Source organism: Meriones unguiculatus, chromosome 7 (assembly GCF_030254825.1).
Source record: "Meriones unguiculatus strain TT.TT164.6M chromosome 7, Bangor_MerUng_6.1, whole genome shotgun sequence".
Taxonomy (NCBI): domain Eukaryota; kingdom Metazoa; phylum Chordata; class Mammalia; order Rodentia; family Muridae; genus Meriones; species Meriones unguiculatus.
In genome coordinates, this window is record NC_083355.1 from 95,715,603 (window position 1) to 95,735,833 (window position 20,231).

The 20,231-nt window shown below is 43.3% G+C and overlaps 1 protein-coding gene across 50 annotated transcripts in view; it reads left to right on the plus strand.

Annotated features, from left to right (window-relative positions):
- Positions 1-20,231, plus strand: part of Nrxn3 (neurexin 3) — a 1,566,538-nt gene that overhangs the window by 1,050,622 nt on the left and 495,685 nt on the right. The window contains exon 1 of one of the 50 annotated variants that reach the window (XM_060387985.1): positions 6,126-7,357. The exons of 45 other annotated variants lie outside the window; for them this stretch is intronic. In XM_060387985.1, the coding sequence (XP_060243968.1) occupies positions 7,108-7,357 (250 nt within the window). In that variant the 5' untranslated portion in view covers positions 6,126-7,107. Of the gene's footprint in view, positions 1-6,125; positions 7,358-20,231 lie in introns of those variants that run through there. 4 more of the 50 variants (XM_060387973.1, XM_060387971.1, XM_060387970.1 and 1 more) reach the window with 4 other exon arrangements.

Genomic DNA, 20,231 nt, shown 5'->3' on the forward strand with positions numbered 1-20,231 from the left:
GGATCTTCTTCCTGTTGGCAAGGTAGATGAACTCCTTTGTCTATTACATGTAGCTGGTTTATACACTTGCTATGGGGTGATGGTATGATTCTTTAGGGGGCCCATAAGGTTTTAGCCTGTTACAGCTCTTGCTTTCTTGGGCTGGAAAGCTCTTCCTCACTGGTTCTTTTGTATCTTCCGCAGTATCTTGTCCTAGTAAGCATAAAGTTAACTTTCATCGAGTAAAGAAATGGAGTGATGGAGAAGGGCTGTGACTTCTTTCCATACTGAGTTGAACCGAACTCAGAGGTTGACTCATCAATATTTTAAAAAGACTATTCAATGCTAATGAAATTCTTTATAAAGTCAATGGAAATTAATAAGGCTTTGGAAAGTGTTCAATTCAGGGAGAAGGCCAATTAATTAGAATTTATTCTGCATTTGAGAGAAGACAGTGAGAAAATGGAAGAGAAGAGCCAGGAGAGTCTTTACAGATCCCAGAGCCAACTGAGATCCCGTTGAGTCTCTACCCTGCTATGGAAAACAAGTACAAAACAATGCTGGGCATCATTGGTTGGTATTATCTGGTTCGGAGTCAATACAATCCTTATTAGTTTAGAGCTGACTTGAATGACAGATAAAAGAAGAATGTGATGGAGATGGTTTCTTTTCTGCTAAGGACAAGGAAGTACCCAGGACAGAAATTTTGCCTGTCCCTTGGGGTTGCTAAGGTTACTTACCTGAAGATCTGAATAAACACCACAGAAGTGCTACCTTCTGGGATAACTTCTAAAGAGTCTCCTGGAAAAAAAAAACAAAAAAAACTAAGATAATAACAGAAGAATTATTGTGGCCATCATTATTATTGATACCGATTATTTTCTGTATGTCAGGAACTGTCAATAAACAGTTTGAATCTATAGTTTGTGTAAGTGTTCCTATTTTAAAACAGAGAGGTTAAAGTAGAAACTGGCCCAAGATCTTCTCAAAACTTACAAGGCAGCTAACAATTAGGATTGAACTCAGGTTGGCTAGCAGCACCGCCCAACATTGAAAACTATATGAAGTCTCAAAACCTTTGATTGGGTGGTATATCCTATAAATATGCAAATAAAATTACTCTGTCCTGGGCTTAACCCTGTTGCTCAGGGTTAGATTGTTTGCTTCACCTGTGCAAGGCCCTAGAACTACACACTCAAAAAGTAAAGTATTGTGTCTGTCTTTGTATAACAGTAATTCATCTTATTTAATTCCTCAAAACTGGATAGTCATTTTCACAGTGCCGAGGTTGGGAAGTTTAGGTGAATGATTTCTAGCAGCAGTTTAGTACAGACTAATTGGTATATATGCCACACTTACTTAGAAAGAACTGGGCCATGCCTTTGAGGTAAAGTAAATAATAATCATAATAATTATCTAACAAATGATTATTATCATTTCATTTGGATTTCAAGGGGATTTAGCAAAGGAACTCTTTCATGCTCTCCTTGAAGAGATATATAAAAACTTGAATGCTATAAATTTCCCAACCTCACTGATCAAACTCAAAAGATCTGGAAAATGTAAAGAGATTTGGCTCAACATTTAAACTCCTGATATCCCTCCTGTGGCCACAAGGAGGACAAGGGAATAATGATGTTTATTAAAAGGATGACTTAAAGAAGAAGGAAGAGGAGATCAGGTGTGTTCAGGGTGGTAGACAAAACATATTCTATTCATGTATCAAATTCTCAACAATAAAAGGTTAAAGAAAGTACCAGAGCAACCTAGGTATTCTCTGAGCCACACAGTTATACAAAGATGCTCCTGTCCTTTTCATTTAATCAAATTCATGGAGGAGTGATATTTAAAAGAAAAGCTTTCTCTTTTATACTCCCCAAAGAAAAATATGCTGAAAATCGGCTTTTTTTTTTTTTTTTTTTTTTTTTTTTTGCAAGATGGCTTTCTTAAATAAATGAACGGAAGAATGACTTATGTGGCTATAAATAAATCTCCTGACATATAATAAAGCAAAGTTCGACTGCTTTACGGTGTCATTGTAGAACCCCTGGATATATTTATAGCCATGTTAACAGTCACCTGTATTTTTTCAGGACTTTTATTTCACTATACATTATGGGAGTTTAGTTGGGGGAGGGCGGTGTTTGTGCTTTTCTCTTCCCAAACTGCCTACTGGAGGCTGTGGAGAGAACAAGTGAGGATTTCTCTTCTCTGTTTTCTGAAAAACTGGGTCTTCACTTAATGGCTTGGGTCTCACAGAAGCAGGCTGTGCCGATGCTCTCTGGTCTCTCCAAGTCTGCGATCACATTAGATGTGCCTGCAGTGGCGAGCTTGACAGGTATCTCCTGCTGACAGTGAAGTGGCACGTCAGAGCCCATCCAAGTGAGAAGAGGCATGTGCAGAGATAAAATGCGCCACGAGAGACTATGGACAGGGCAACTTCACATTAGGTTCCTGACACCTGACACATTTAAGTCCAAGTAGGAGGCTTATTTCAGAAGCCAGCAGATTTCTTAAACTGCTTGCAAGCAGAGGTGATGAACAAAACAAAGTGAAGAATTAAGAGTAAAGATTTTCTTCCCTTCTGCCTGGATTGTTTTCTAAGGAGAGAAGAGAGGAGAGATTAAAAGAGCCAGGAGGGGATGTCTATGATGACGGACTCTGGAGTCTAGTGTACTCAGAAACCCAGCTAATCCCCCCCACTGGGTCCAGCTACAAGAGGTGTTTACACTCCACATTTCATTCAGAAATGCAAGATTCTAAGGAGTTACATCTGGGTTCCATGAGGGAGATATATGCAGGGGATCTATGCTAAGATGGATCATTCCTTTGAAAGTATTCAGCTTTAAATCTGTGGTGAGCATAACAATTTTCAATCTAATTCTCTCCTTTTTCGCTCTTAAAAGTGGACTCCATCTTCCTCTGATGTGCCTGGGATCCCAATTAAAGGGGCCCACTAGACAACAGAATGCAGGAGGGAAAATGCAGGAGGGAGCACCTATGATGGGCAGTGAAGAGTACTTTTCTGGGACTCTAGCTGTAGGGGGTGCTGAAAACATATCAACGTAGATCCTCAAAACATCTTGGCCTAATATAAACTGCAATAGACTGAAGAGAATGGGAGTTAGCAAAAACATATAAATAAGAATATGTTGACCAGAGGGAGGGATGGAAGGCCTATGAAAAAATTAATAGTGTATTAAATTGGAGAGGGATATGCAGTTTATCAGGATGACTGTGGCTTAGCTCTTCGGAGAGGAAGCAACATGAAGCAGCCTTGGATTTGTTACCTGATTAGCCATCTCCCCACTCAACTATGCCCATAAATGGAATCTCCCTCCCTGGAACCTACTACTGCTTCTTCTGATATTTTGTGAGTAGTAAATAAATAAGTTATAAGAATGAGACATAGAATGAATTGTTCCCGCTGTAATGCACCAGCAGCGTTTGCAGATCCCATTCTGCATCAAGGGTTTGATTTTCCCTTTATAGCCCGGCAGAGAATTAATTGGAACGTCCATCTAGGCTCCTCTTGCTTTCCTGGGATGCAATCAAAACGGTCTCCAGTATTCAGTGTCAACTCGGAAAAGAAGGAGATCATGAGATGGATAAGTGTTCCGCACATCAACTCTGGAAGTCTCATCTCTTGGAAATCAACGTCACTAAAGCCAGATAAATGGGTCAGAGAAACTCATGGTGTAAGAGCTAAGAGATGATGCCTGGTTGGCAACTGGCTCACCGAGCATTTCCTGCTACTTCTCACCCGTGTGCTGCATACAGAGGATGCAGCAGAGAGCTGGGCAAAGGCTCTATCATCAGAGAGGAGGGCAAAGGCTCAGTCAGAGAGCTTGCCATTTTTCTCTTAAGGATATAGATGATGAACAGATGAAGCAACTCCTGGAAGCTGACATTGCTGCAAAAGAAACAAATTGGAGCAACAGTGTAGAGCAGCCACCAGGGGTGGCAGTGGCTAGTCTTAGGAGGGAGCAGAAAGGTCCTCCAAGGCAATCACGTGGCAAAAGCACCCAGCAACCTTGTGGGAAAACTCCCAGATAAAAGGCCCAGCAATGCCCTGGCAGGCTTGATTTTTATATAGATCTATCTAGGTACATTCAAAGCAGCAGAAGAAAGTCTGGGGGAGTAGATGGAAGTGAGTCGGGGCAAACATCTGGTTGATGGAGCAGGTCAATTCATCAGAAGCCTGGTAACCTAGGTCCTTTTAAGGTCATGGGACAGAGTTAGAGCAATTTCAAAGTACGGCGGGAATCCTTTTGGGTGAACTAAATCAAGAAGCAGCTGAAAAGAATAAGAATTGTCATGAACTCTCAGGAATGCGTTTTAGTGTTTTGTTTTGTTTTTCTTGACTCTGCCAATAACAGCATAACCCTAACTGTGTACTAAACCTTCTGGAATTTTTGTCTTCTTTTTCTAGAGAATAGGTAGTACTGTTACTAACTGCCAGGTCCTATGCCAGAGGCACACTATATTTTCTCCTGAGGGAGGGCGGTGTCACCCACACTCTACAGAAGAGATCTGAGCACCCCTATTCCGCACCCACTCCTGCGTGGTATTTCTGAGTGAGTGCAAGCTTCCAGTTAAGATATTGGGTTAAGTTATTGTATTTGGATGCCTTCACCCAAAGCATGAAAGAAGCCACTTCCTGGGCACACTGTAAAGCTGTGAGCCAGGGCACTTGTGGCCATGGCAGACAGATATGTAGGAAACTGTGACTTTCTGGACTAGAATCTCAAGTCACTGTTGCAAATTTTGTTGGTGTTGGAGCCTGTAGGTTGTATATCGTCTTTTGGAGGCTACTTCCTTAATAGGTCCTTGGGATGTCCCAAGGATGAAGAGCACTCTCATAATTTCCGTTCTTCATCCTCATCAGGGAGTTTGTAATGAGCATCAATCTATAACAGCTGCTATATAGAAGCATCTTTGTTTTAAGATAAAGAAAACACACACACACACATATATATAATATATATTATATATATTCCACACTATATATACATGTATATAGTCACATATACATGTATATATATGTGTGTGCAATATGTGCATATATCTTGCAGGTGGGCACAGTCTCTGCTAGCAAGGCTCAGATAGAAAGGTCCTGCCTGAGAAACGTGCCCTTCTAGTGCCTCCTGTGCTCCCGGGAGGTAGTGGATAGTGTCATTGTTTTTCTAAAAGGGTTCTGGGCCAGCCCCCCCTGGAGTCACAGATGGCCATGACAGGAGCTGCACACCTCACCTACTCCTGTGCGTCCTCTTTCCAAACTCCTCCCTTCCTACCCCCACCCTTCCACTCCCCCCAACACTCCCCTTACGTGCATGCCCTACCCAGAAGATTTAGCTAGTACTTGCTGGTGCCCAGCACCACTGAGAATCCACCCGCTGGAAGCATCATCTTCTGGGTGTCTACTTTATTGTCATTTGATTCAAAGGCGCAAACCTCTGGGTCCTGAGTGTGTTCCAAGGGTGTTCTTTCTAGGGAGAGGCAGAGTGGCAGCCACCGAACTCTTCACCCTACAGAGTTTCTGGACCACTCACCCCATAACCTATACTTCTGGGAGCGATGACACGGATTCTAGCGTCTATCCACTGACCCAGCAGCGGTGTCCCGGGTCTCTTGTTCAGCCTCAGAAGAGACACACACTGGGTAGTGGCCGCCTCAGGAGCGGCGAGAACAGCCCCAGCGCCTACCGCAGGCAGTCCAATCCGCTTGCAGACTTGGGGTTTATTTTGGGTTAGGGACACTTGGGCTGTGCTGTTCCCTGGATCTTTCTTCCAAAACCTTCCCGGAGCCTTGATCGCCGCCGAATTTGGGGGCTTAAAGATTCCGGGAGGGGAGCAGGAGGGGAGATCGGGAGTCAGGAGCAGAGGAGGCCTGTGGGTCTCCTGTGAGCGCACGCCCCGTGGGGTGGGACCGAGGAAGAGCGAGAAGGGAGAGCACCGCTCGCGCGCGGGTGTGTACGAGCAAGCGGCGAGCGAGCGAGCGAGCGTACACTTGAATGGGGAGGGCCGGGATTCCGGGCGGCTCCACCCCTCCCTCCTCCGGAGCCAGCCAGTCCCTCGGCAGAGCACACGGGCTGCACTGATTTGCTCTCCGGAGTGCGCTATTTGCATATGACTTGCCCATTTGTGAATTTGGCTCCCCAACTCCTTGCTTCACTTCACCTGTGCCTCCCCAGTCGCGCTCACTTTGCAGGCGCCGGCGGCCAGCCTCTCCGGCCACCTCTGCCGCCCGCCCGCGGGCCACCTCCTCTAAGCGCTCTCCCTGATTGCGCCCACCCTGCTCCTCCTCTCCACCTCCTGCCACGTTGGTTTGGGTGGCTAGCTCAGAGTTGTTTCTTTTCCTCCGGTCCTTCTTCTTGATCTCTTTCTCTGGCTGCTGCTGCTGGCTGCTTTTTCAGCATACTGGGAACCCAGGACTCGAGGCGACTGCACCGTGGCGCTCATCCAGGACACTCAGGGTTAACAGCCTCCTTGCCCTTCCACGGAGCCTCCTGGGAGCAAGAGAACTCTTCCACCTGCAGCCCCCTATTTTGCCTGGCAGTTCTGCATTGCATCTCTTGGAAGTCGAAACAAGAAAGCAAGGGGGAAAAATGTCCAAACTCCTTGGATATTGGGATTAACTAGCTGAACCTACTTGGGTTTTTTTCCTGCTTTGTCTTCTCTCTTCGTTTCCACCTTTCCCCGAGTGGCTTTCCAGAGTATGCAGTTGAACCATCGGACTTGAGGTACATAGACAGCAAGAAGAAACCTCGCGGGTCCTTCCCAGAAATTGTGACAAGCCAGGGCTCTTCCAGTTTGCTGTACCTGGGTCGACTCTTGCATCCTAAATTTCTGCTCCAGTAGGGAGGGAAAGAGGCTTTGCCTTATCTTTTTTCTTTTTCTTTTTCTTTTTATCTTCAGTTTCTTTTTGTGGTTTCTTTTCTTTCTTTCTCCCACCCCCCTCCTTTTTAAACAGATTCATCATTGCCCCGCAAGCTCTTATTGCTTTCCCCATCCCCAAATTGGACAACTCTTCTTCCTGCTATGATGGGCCCCTGGGCATCATGAACTTCGTTAATGCTCACTGGCTGGAATTTAAACTGCCCATCCGTAGTGGTCCAGTGCGTTGACCATGCACCTGAGAATCCATGCAAGACGGAGCCCTCCTCGCCGGCCGGCCTGGACGCTTGGGATCTGGTCGCTCTTCTGGGGATGTATTGTCAGCTCTGTGTGGAGTTCTTCTAATGTAGCCTCCTCCTCCTCCTCCTCTTCCTCCTCTCCGGGATCTCACTCTCAGCACGAGCACCATTTCCACGGCAGCAAGCACCACTCTGTGCCTATTTCTATCTATCGCTCCCCTGTTTCCCTTCGAGGAGGGCACGGTGGGTCTCCCTGCTCTTTATCTTTTACTGGGGCATTGCAAATCTTTAAACCGTTCGTCTTTCAGGTAGGGTCAAGGGTGTGGAAAGGAGGAAAATTAAATTTTAAATTATGAGAAGGCTTGCATGTGCATGAGGGGGGGGGGGGACTGTCACTTCTCTTAAAGGCAAATGCTGTTTGCTCTCAGCTACTCACTTTCCAATACAAGGTTCTCCCCTCCTTGGCACCCTTGTCCATGGCAGTGCCAACACACTTCCTACCCTTTGCTGTCTTCCACTTCCCCATCCCACCGGTGGCAGACAACTCCCAATGATGCTGCGCATTGAGAAGTCATTCAATCACTTAGCATTCATTCACCCTCCCTTTCTCCGTTCTTGTTTCGGGCGCGGGGGGGTGGGGTCCTTGTGAAGAAATGGCTGACAGCAGTTCCTTTGGGCATCAGCCTGAAGTTGATGGGACCGCTGTAAAATTACCTGTGTGGTAAAGGTCTGGGGCGAACAACTGAGTCTAAGAGAGAAGAAAATAGAGGTAACAGCCAGTGGCTGTTATCATTCATTTGGACAGCTTTATATTTTCTTGTATGTCTGTTGGAAAGAGTAGCTGTCTCCTAAACAGTGCATCTAATATTGCTAACTACCAGAGAGGAAGCAGTATGTCAAATAAGGCTGAGGCCATTTATAATTTACCCCTGTAAATTATAGCAACGTTGATTCACCACTTATGCAAATGACCTTTCAATTAAAGTCAGTATGAATGGGCTGGTTCACACAAGCCGTGTACAATACATTTTGCTCCAAACAACCCTCTTTGCATCATAGCTGTTGAAGGAAGGGACCTGTGGTTCATAAAAATCTACCCAGCTCTGAAGAGGCTCCCTCTAAAAAGGCTGATGTTTGCAGCTAAGGCAGGAGCTTGCCGTAGTAAATCCTTCCAGGAAGTGTTTACTCTGCACTCTACACTGATGATGGGGGGAATAGAAAAGGCAGAGAGAATGCATGAGCAGCCCTCCAGTGAGCTGTGCTGTGAACCTCTCTAGGGGCCCTGTTGTGGTTTGTATTCTGAGGCATGCAACCCCCATTAGGAAAGTAATTCTTTCCACTGGCTCCTAGCCTAGCCAGGAAGCCGGGGGTGGGGGGCCCTGCTCCAAGCTGTCTGTTGTTTTAAGTGGAAACACATTGAGAGAGTGCCAGTACATGCTGGTTCTTTCTCTCCTTTCAAGTGACAAGTAGTTCAGAGCATGCAAGGTTTGGTAGAAGGGGTAAGTGTGTCAGAGAGAATGCCCAGTGCTTGCTTGTAACCTGGCTGCTGTTATCCCCATGACTACTGTTGGGTCTGCTGAAGGCCATCTAAAACAATACAGAACAAACAGGCAAAAACCACAGAAGCCTGGACACACACTCACAGAGAGAGAGACAGAGAGAAAGAGAGAGAGAAAGAGAGAGAGAGAGAGAGAGAGAGAGAGAGAGAGAGAGAGAGAGAGAGAGGCAATGTCATTAAAATGGAAACTTAACTCCTAAGGAAGAGACAGCCTGAGATGGGGGTAAGATGAGGGAAGCCAGACAGACTATTACTAATAGCCATAATTAAACACAGAAACGCTGAGCGATAATTAGCTAAATTTTGCTAATTAGTGTAAATGATCACCGGGGAGCTGAAGATTATACATTAGTTAGGGGTTAGAGGGGAGCAGGGTCTTACTACTTTTTTGTTGTTGTTGTTCAAGATGTAAACAGTTAAAAGCAGCTACTAATAAGTGATGGAATTTTCAGAGTACATGAAGGATTTCTAAATTTCATCCCTCCCCTTTTCTGTATCTATTCACACAACCCTCCCTTTCAAAAGGGTTGATTTGTGTACAGGTTATTTTTTTCCCTCTACTTCGTCTATGCAAAAATTGGTACTTCAGTTCCCTCTAATCCCTTTTGACTGGTTTTCATTGCGATTTCTCATTACCTGGCAACTGATAAGACTCAGGTCGATGGACAAGAAGAAAATAAAGAAGTGGTCAGAGCCCCCTCCCCCCCCAAGCCTTTCCTATCCAGCATAGCTACAGGATGAACCAAACCTCAGGGTCTGCTAAGGTTAAGATGAGAAAGCGTCTGTATTCTACTCTTGGGTGTTTTCTTTCAGGAAGCCCCCATCCCACTGAGTTGGGACTTGGAGAGTGAATATATCGATACTAATTAGGTGGTTTCCGGGTTTAATTAATGTTTTTTAAACTTGAAGTCAAGGGAAGAAACAATTGACTAGAAGCCCCAACCTCGGCTGTCTTCCTGCATCCCAGCTGTGACCCATCTATAACATCACTTACTAAAAGGACCACGAGACTCCCCAGAGCTTTCCAAAGACACATACCTCCCATTCATATTTGAAAACGCTGGCTTTCTTCTGGTTCAGGCCATGGTTAGGTTAGCAATTGGTTTTGCTTTGTTTTGTTTTGTTTTTTTTTTAAATACACTTTGGGGTCAGGTCCTAGGGGGCATAGACCCGAGCAACCAGGGTAGTTGTTATGAATAGTTTTGCCAGTGCTCCTTTTTCTGTCTTTCGCAGTCTTAAGATTAAAACTAGACATTTGAATCCAAGAACCTTTTCTATTCTTTTGACTCAAGAAAGATTTAAACACACACACACACACACACACACACACACACACACACACCATTTTTTATGCTTTGCCTACCTTCGAAAAGCCCCAAATCCTCAAAGCTCTTGCTAATCAGTGACCACCCCTTTCCCCACTCCTTGCCCTATAGTGGGATTCTTATTAAGGTAGGTGAGAGAACCAGAAATCCTCAAAACAGCTGGTAGTTTTTATTCCTGCTCTCATCCTTGCTTGGAGGTGATCTTTAAAATATTGATTATGCTATAGATTTGTGTGAAGTCTGTATTCCAGGGCAGCCTGAGTGATGCTGAGGTCATTTGTAACATTTGGAGAGAAGGCTAGTGAGGTACTGGGGTATCCCAAGTAGTCTCAGGTTCGGACTTGAGGATGGAATGAGCTGTTTACAGGTATCCTTCTCCTCCTTGCTCAATCTGTCCTTCTAGGCTGCTCATCCCGATTTCATGTATTCTTTTCCCCGTCACTCACTCAGTTGGGAGAGAACAGTTTTCATGGGCCAGGCTTTGTCCGAGCTGCCAGACACAAGTGAGTTAATAAGACACTGTGGCGTTCAGCTTGGCATGATTCTGTAACTATTTGATCACTATGAAAGACAATTGCTTCTTGCTTTTTTTTTAAAACTGTAGGAGGAAGACCGAGCCCCAGACAGGAAGCCAAATCATTTCATATAAAATCTAAATGTCCTTTGTAAAATTCACATTTTCATTCTCCCACCACTTAGAAGTACCCCTCCACATTTATTTTTCCATCTTGTGCTGCGTTTCCACATGGTTGGGAAGGTGCTGGGTGGCTTGGTGGTAGAGAGCGTGTAATTAGGTAGACTGTGTTTGTATTTCAATCTTCATTTCCACACAGGTCTTGTTCTTTTTCCAAACTGTCTTAGCAGATGTGGTGGTGGCCTCACTGGTGGCACAGGAGCCGAGGAGTCTTGGATGAGACTCTGCCCAGACTTTCTTTCAGGGACTAGCCTCTAAAGTTTGTCCAGCTTTGGGCTTGCTCTGCGCTCCTCTGCTGAGTGCTCAGCCGTTGCTTTCTAACCACTCTTCTCTCCGCCTTCCTTCTTGAGATCGGGAACACTGAATAATTCAGAGTGTTGGTTGACAGATAAAACGATAAGATTTATACGTCTTTGGCCTTGGTGATGAATTAATTAAATTGGTTTCTCCTCAATCCTCAGCAGCATGCATTGTTTTCCTTCTCTAAGGTGTACTGGTAAGTGGTGGGTTTGGAGATTAGCCGGCCGCTGAAAGATTTTAGGGGAAGATTATAACATCAGAGTAGAAATCTTTTCAGGACTGTTAAAGTTATTGCCGCCGCTGCCGCCATGTAGGGTGGAGGTGGGGGACCCACCCTGTCCCAGGCAAAGAAGATGAGAAATGCTAACAGTTGCCTTTAGGGGTGGCGATAAAAGCCCCTTGCCAACTAGCCATGCATGGAAGTCTGCAGTAGGAACTTTACTCCTCTATAGCAGATTTGAATCTGGCAGAGGTACCACATTTCATTTTGTAGATTAGTGTTGAATTTATCAGATATCAGAAAGTTTACTTCTCTGTTCACCTCCAAGGCAGCCTGGGAGAGATGCCACTCTCTGAAGGTAACCAATGAACTTCCCTCCCACATTTGTTTACTGTGGCTGCCATAACAAAGTACCACACACTGGTTCCTTTGAACAACTAGAAGTTGATTTGGAAGGCTAAAAGTTGAAGAAAGGCATGCAAGCAGGCTTGGTTACAGATGGTCATTTTCTCACTGTGCCCCCATCTCATCTTTTCTCCTTTTCTCTCTGTGTATTTTTCATGTTTCTGTTTTTCCTTCTCTAAACACCCATTACACAACATTAGGCCCACCTTAATGGCTTCATCTTATTCTCATAGCCTCCTTACAGGACTTGTCTCCAAACAGTCACATTCTGAGTTACTATTGAGTGGGGCTTCCATATGCACACTTTGAGGAGACAGTGTAAAAGTAACACCTTCAGGATGGGGGCCAGTCATCCCTGTACCTGTGCTCTTTGTTTAGTGAATTCAGCAGCTCTGTTCACCTCGGAATAGACAAGTAAATCCTGGGTGACAATAACAGCAGTTTCCCAGATCCTAAGATGGTGCCTCTGGAAGAAAAGTCCTATTTACATAAACGGCAAAAACAAAGACAGCAGGTTTACTAAACTTCTGCTTGCCTTCTTGGCCAAGCTGCTGGGCCTGAGTCCAGATGCTGACGTGCACAGGACTAAGTCCACCTGACTGCAGACACAGGCTCTGTGCACAGCCTAATGTCCACACAACACTTTCTCACCCAGACCTGTCCCTCTTCCTCATACACCCTGCCCACTGACTTCTTTAAGACCTACAGCTGCTTTCCTTCACATACACACACACACACACACACACACACACACACACACAGCACTAACTCTTCACTTTTCATCCTTAAATGAGGAAAAACAGATTAACTACGCATACATGGTTATTTTTGGCAACAGAAAAAAAATGGCTACTTTCACATTTTAAAAAGTATCATTCCAATATTTTTCTAGTTGGTTTTTACATAAAATCTTATTTCTGAATATAAATGTTTTAGCCTGTCTACTTTATCAGTCAGTCATGAAGCTCTAGTGAAACAACTGAAAAACTATATTGTACATTGTAAAGTTGCTATGAATTTGAAGCAATTGGTTCAGTCTTCTTGGAAAAACAAAAACAAAAAAACAGTTTTCTTCCTTCATTCTGCCCTTCCTCTCCCATTTCTCCCTCCTTTCCTTCTTCCTCTTCTTTTTTTTCTTCTTCCCCTACTTCAGATACTTCTTTTTAAAGAGAGTCATGAGAATATGTGCTAATGAGGATTTCAGTGCTGAATGGAGCTCAAGGATGGTGAGGTACTAGGTGTGAGTGAGATCAGTCAAGCACAAGGTTTAGAGCTGACTATTGAATGAACTGTGTCTCAGCCTGTATGCCTGACTGTGAGGCATGCTCCTTGGCTTTAAACCGGAAGACTTGATAGTACTTACTTATCTGTTACAGGCACAAAGTTTCCCAGAAGCTAAATTAAGTATTGCATAGTACACATCACTTATTCAGGTGACATATTTTATAAGAAAAACTGTAATGTCAGTGTCACCTTCTCCAATCAGCCTGAGCTTCCTTGTTGAATGCTTGCTGGCAGCCAAGCAGAAGATACTGTATTCATGAGTTCCCTATACTTTTTTTGTCTGTAGCAACACTTTTGGCCTCTGAAGAATTGCTTCATTTGCACACTATTTTGGGGGAAAATGTAGATGAGAGCACCTTCATGAGTATTCTCTTGTTTTTACACTAGTGGGAGATAACACATTACAGAAACCAAACTGTGGTGTGCAGCTCGCTCCTTAGGTAGAAATCCACATCCACGTTGGGTAAATTCTAACCATGGTCAACCAATTCAAAAAAATTAAGAGCTCAAAGATCTTAGGAAATAAAAATGGTAAAGACATTAAAAAAGATGAAGTCTCTAAAAAAGAATCTGAGACCATTTTTGGAAATTCCAAATATTAACGAATTAATGCAAAATTCAAACATTCATAGGTTTGATGTGCACTGGGAAGTAGCCTAAAAATAAACAAACAAACCTGAACTTTACAGTAAAAAATAACTTCTGTTTTTAGGTCAATTGTCTTCAGGTACGGAAATGAAAAACTTATTTTAATGACATCTTTTTATTTTTTTTCCCTATGCATTTTAACATTTCAGGACCCAGGGGTTATAGAATAGATAGGGACACAGTATTACTGGATGCTTTGTAGTCTGGTTTTAAAGACAGAGGTCTTAAGGGAAGAACACTGCAAGGTCATAGGGTTCACTACAAGTTTTTTCTTCTTGCCAGCTCTGTGAGCCCGGCAGCCCCCAGTGGTTGCTCTTTTAGCTTCTAACCTTTCCATGAGAATCTTGATCTCTTAACTTTTTTTTTCTTCCTTCACCCTGTAGCAGCATGCTACCCTGTTTCCATGCTCTCCTTATGTAGCTGAGAAAAACATTTCCCCTCTGTCTTATTACTTTCCCACCTTATAGGTGTATGGAGTGAGGGGTATCTCTCCCAGTGCTGTGCAGCATGAGTACTGAATGATCTCAGACCCCTGTATCTTTAAGACATGCTCCTATGTGCCTTAGACCCCTCTGAATTCCATAGGCATGTCGTTGTTACACAGGCCTATTTTCCTAATTGTCAGATTGTTTTGTTTTGGTTTTTTTTTTGTTTTTTTTTTTTTTGCAAAAGCCACCAGCCAGGTTTCCTCTTTCCCCCTCAGAAGCAGCCTCTGTAAAGGGAAGCCCACTGTGATGGTAGAAATCCTGAAGTCCAACTTGACATAGTCATGCTGAGATGGAAAGAACGAAGGTTTCAGCTAAACACACCTTATGAGTACAAAGTAAGGGGCTCCGTGTTGTGTTTAAAACATGCTGCTGTGTTTAGCCACACCATGGCAGGAGGCAGAGCAACTGGGTGTATAAAGACCAAGCCATTCATTTCCACTTGCCCTTCTCATTTTGAGAGAAGAGGCTTGCTTGACTCATACCCATGTATCCTTCATACCTACTGTGTGTCAAACACTTCCAAATAGTTTTCGTGCATGGCTTCATTTAGTCCGAACAAGCCTTTGAGATTAATCTAGTGGGTATTATATTACAATTGAAATCACTGAGTCTCAGAGAGGGTTAAATGACTTGGCCAAAAGTAGTAGTGTGATAACACCAGACTCAATCCCGATTCTAACCACAGAGCTCTTCATCTTTCTATTGTATCACATAGTTCGTAATCTCAGGAACAGGAATAAATACACATCAGGCTCTTTCATCAAGACTAGAGCACGCACGCCATCAAAGCCTTTGGAACACATCTGAATTGACACACATCTGAAAGTGTCTATGAGTACGCAATTGGTAATACTCAAATGTGACAGCTTGCCTGATCCCGTTTGACCCCAAGGATGTGGTTGATGCCACATTTTCCACTCCTTAGACTTGAAGATGGATGCTAGCTTCCATCTATGAAAGAGGCAGAGGAAACGGGAGGCACACGCCTCCTCAAAAGCAGAGTCACTCTCATAGAACTCCAGGGATCTAAGGGCTCAGTTTTTCACACAAGCAAAGTAAGAATTCAGCCATGGATGACCAGCCAGTGTCAGAAATAGTGAGAAAGGCAGGCAATACAAGTTCAAGTTCACTGCCTTTCTTTCCTCCCAGTTACAGCAGATAAGGTCAACTGCCCACTCCTTCAAACCTGTAAGTGCAACCTGTCTTTCACTTCTCTTTTTGTGCAGCAATCCCCCCTTTGCCCAGGTGAAGTTCTACAGGTGAGCATTCTGACAGCCTTGAACTTTCCTGGCCTTATGCTAAAGGAAATCCATCGTGTAGTGGAATCTTTCTAAGAGTGGTCCAGCTTTGTGCTCAGAAATAGAATTTTAGGGCTGTGCTGAAGGTCTTGCCTACATGAGGGCCCTAGTGTGAGAAGGTGGTACAACTCAAGGGTTTGTGTGTTGGCAGACACTGTATCATTCTGGGTGAGTCTCATCTGGCTGGAGAGCAAACACGTGACCACATTTTTCCTGTACCTGTCACCACTCCATATCTAGAAAGCAAGATAAGTTATTGATAAAGGGCGTGTCTCCAGTTCCCATCCTTCCTTCTTTGTTTATCAAATCAAAACACTGCTGTTTACATGGCACCCTTAGAACCCGAACAACTACATTGTCTTCACCCTCATTTTTATTGTTTTGGAATACTCCTCTCACCCTCCCACATTAAATCCACTGTGTGTACTCTTGAATGACTTTCCCCCAAACTATGAATTTCAACTCTTTCTGAAGCAGTCTTTCTGGATTTGAATATAATTACACGCTTTGGGTGCAAACTGTGGTTTTTGCTACATAAGAAACTAATGGAAATGATCTGCCTGTTCCTGTAGTTTACAGATTATATGCTTCAGAACTGGGGCTATATATTTAGGCTGCTTTTCTGTGTGGCACATTAAAATGAAAATGAACTAGGGGTGAGCCACCATGGTTGCTAGGCAGTGGAGCAAGTTGATGGAGCATTGCATTAAGCCAAGGCAGCATTGCTGTTTTACTTAACATCTATTTGCTTTTCACTCTTGTCATTTGATGCTGTCACAGAGAGGAAAGAGGGAGTCAATTAGGAGGGTCTGGTTCTCTGTAGAGGCTTACACAAAGAGAAGGAAATCATCATCCCAAATCTCAGGGTGAAAGGAGCATTTCAGTAGAACCTGAAACCGTAGGGCAGAGAACTCACGAGCTGGAGAGCATTCGGGGCTTGAGGCACTGCAGGGCAGAGCTGACATCCACTGGAGTCGGAGTTGTGGCTAGCGAAGAGGAATTAGCTAGCTTCCGTGACCTCGCCTCAGTGGCTGCCGATGAAAGGTTGCCACTCTGGTTAGAAACTTTAAGCATGCCTCTACAGTTCATTTATTTTCTAGCCTGAAATTCCGGAGTCCTGTGAGCAAATGGTGACAGGCAGCAAAGGCTCTGGGGCTTCTTTATAATTGATAACTAATAGAATATCTCCCACTGCTTTGAAAGCCAAGCTTTAATAAAACCCAAAGCTCCTAAAAGTGACTAGATTCACAGACCAAGCATAATATGTTCAGATTTGGGCAGTTGGTTTCAGTAGCTCTCTGGTTTTTTGTTTGTTTGTTTGTTTTTTAAGCTAGAATAGAGGGCTAAAGGGTTAAAATTCAACAACTGAGATAATTTGGCATTTTAAGGAACTTTGTTAAATGGGTGGTCTTACAGCTTCCCTAGGCATGGCCTTAGTGTGTGTGTGTGCGTGCACACACACACACACACACACACACACACACACATATGCGCGCATGCACGTGAGTGTGTAAGAATGTATGTGTGTGTGTGTGGAAACAAATCCTCTTCTCTCTTCACAAACTAGCAATTTCACATTATCACATCTCTGAGTATTCCCTTACATTAATTCCACACTTCTAAAGCCAATCTAAGAAATGGCAACTTTGCTTTCACAAGGACCACAATGAACCTACTTTAGCAATCACTAATTATTGTAATACTATAAAACTTTTCATTGTAGTTCATTTAGTGCACCTCAGGATTCCTTAAAGCTTTTAGTTCACTTAATTCTCCTATGAGGGAGGCACAGCTGTTTTCCTATTTTCAAGGTGCTGCCCCTAAGGCAGGGACAGCCTTGATAGTTGCGTAAGGCTGGTCTTACATGGCAGAACTGGGCTGAGTAGCCAAGGACTTTGGATCTAGACATGTGCTTTGAAATTTTATGTATTGTTATTGGGAGTCAAATGTTCTCAAAGTGGATTTCTAAGATGGGAGCCATTTTTAAAGGTTCTCTTCTGATCTTCCTAGAGCCACAAATGTGAGAACCGTGCATGCTTTTATATTTAGGAACCAACACCACACACCCATCTGTGTCAAATATTTTACCAGATGCTTTAGCTTAACTCTTATCTCAAAGTGGGTAACTTTATTATGGTGAGTTTATAAGCAAAGCAACTGAGCCTCGGTTACCGATTCCCAGAATTCTGTCCACTTACTAAGTTCTTGGCCTCTACTGCCTACTAAACTTTTAGATCTGGCATCACTGCAAATGTCAGCCTTGTCCCTGGTTCTGAGATCATCTGATTCCATTTCTCTATCTCCACAAGTCTATTATCTCAGGGTCAAATCTTTTCTAAAGAGATTTTGCAAATCCATATATTCCTAGAGTCCTCTGGTGAGTAACAGAAACATGTGTAGACAAGAATCCATGTGCCAAGCAAGGAGCATCAAATGACAGGATAACTTCTTAGTGACCCCGTTGCTTACTTTTTCCCCTCACTCTTAGGGATACTTTTATTGGGAAATATAGTTTCCATAGTTCCCAGGGGTTCGCTCTTTAACTTACAATTTTAAGCAAACCGCCAGTTTGTTCTGGTTTTCATTATTTCCCCTATAAAGTGATAGAATTTGAGCTAATGATGTTTTTATGATTTAGCTCTTCATCTTTGTGTCAGAGCTTATGAGCAAAATTCAGATGATCCCTAAACTATATTTTCACTTTCATTAGATCACCTTGAATCTGCTTCTGTTCTTGACTCACCATCATATATATTGTATATATGGCAGCAGTTCATTAATTATGAGGGCAAAACTAATGAAATGAATATTTCAAGAATGGCAGAGGGTTTTCTTTTCTCCAATTTGAGCCAGTGTGTGCGTGCATATGTATATGTGGATGAATATGTGAGCCAGGAAAAAAAAATTAATGTAGCAGCAATGCCTTGACAGCATGCTAATTAGCTCCTGGCCTGGGAATGTACAGACCAGACAGGGGCTATGAGCCTGCTGTGAATTACAGATGCAGAGATGCTTCAGTGTCTACTCCTTTCTGCACTGATGTCATTGATCATCCCAGTATTATCACAGGGTTGTGCCAGCGGGTCAATAATCTCAGAAGGGGACAGCTTTTATGTGAAATTAGGATGTAAGGCTTAAGTCCTTGCCCTTAAGCACAATCAACTTGTCTTCTTGGGATAACTAGTATTTTCTGTTTTGTTTGTCTTTCTATGTCAAGGGACCCTTCTCTGTCTGTATTAAATCCCTATCCTCAATTATGTGTCTACTAGAATTACTATAATAGAGAACACTCTTTCTTTTTCCTGCCCAAGCTAACTTAATAATGGCTACCCTGAAGGAGATTCATGGCCAGATCACCAAAGTCCCCAGGTACCAGTGGTGTGGTACTACTCCAGGGCCGTTGTGATGTAGGACTTCATTGCATTCCCAAGCTGATTTGCATCTGTGGAATCATCAAATACTAAGCCTGGAAGAGGTCTGTAGAGACCTTCACCAATCAATATTTTTTATGTGAAGAAACTAACAGACCAGGAGTTTTTTAATTAGTCCCCAATCACACTTTGCAAATCAGCGGCAAGTCCAGGCAAGCAAGCACGCAAACTTCCAGATTTGACCTTCAGGCCTTCTGTCCATCCAGGTGTCACCCGTTTTGCTAAGAACTTCAAGGCTGGGAGAGCTGGTATAACCTGACCAACCAATCAGCACTAAAGGAATAGAGACAGCATGGGAGCCTAGAGAATCTAATCCTCATGCTATTTCCCCTAATTGTCACCCCAGCCACTTTATCCTAGGCTTACCCCTCCTTCCAAAGGTCCCTGCTTTCTCTCTGCCCCAGCAGCCTAGGAGAGAAATTCAGTATGCTGCCATTAAATCAAACTGTTTGATGAGAGCTTTCGAGACTAATTACATGGAAGGTTCCTTCCAGTGAAAGGAAAGAGGAAAGAGAAAGGGAGAAATTAAATTGAAGTGTAAATCAGTCAAGGGCTTAGATCCTGAGCTTGCTTTCTTTTTAATCAAGAGTAAAATGAGAGGAGAGTTTGAAGGATCATCACAAGACACCATTAACTACCCAAGGAGCTCTTGACTGAAGATGGTTTGTCATGAAGAGAAAAAAAAATGTACAATTTGTCCAAAAAAGGAAAAATCTAAAGGTTGTGTGGTGCTTTGAAACGTGAGACTGAGGGGTAGGACATTTGGCTTTTTTTCTCTGACTAATACCTCCTTTTTTCAAGATGGCATCTACATTTCCTCACGTACTTCAGGTGCTTAATAAATACTCTAAAGCAGCGGTTTGATAAATAAGGAATGTGCAACTCAGGCGCTTATCCTGTTTTGTAGGGAAATGTAGCATCCTTTCTCTTCAGTCTTAGGCATAACACCTGAAATGAGCCGTTCAACATTTTCCTTTATGTTTATCATGGATCCAACGAAGCTCCATAAATTATTGCTATCCGTATGATGTTTTACAGTATGACAGAAAAATCCATCATCATTTTTGAGTCTTACCACAGCCCTGTACACTAGGAGAATAAATGGCAGGACAGTTATGTGGCCCATTTTTAAGCTGATGTAAACAAAACCCAAGCTTAAGTGACTAAATCAAAGTCATTCGGGCATTAAATGACAGAGCAGGAATTGATACCTAGCGTCTGTTCACTTTATTACCCTGTATGGACATAATACTTTAGGTAGAATTTCTGAGAATTCCTGTAGAAGACAGGTGAGAGGATAATAGAAGGTACCGTTTGCAGGGAAAAAAGGAATGTGTTGGTCTCCACAGTTCATTATGGAGTAGTTAAATTAGGAATGCAAGGCATTGTATAGGTACTACAGTGGGAATTGAAACATGAACATTGATCTCAAGTCATATTTAATATAGTTACAAATTCTTTAAAGG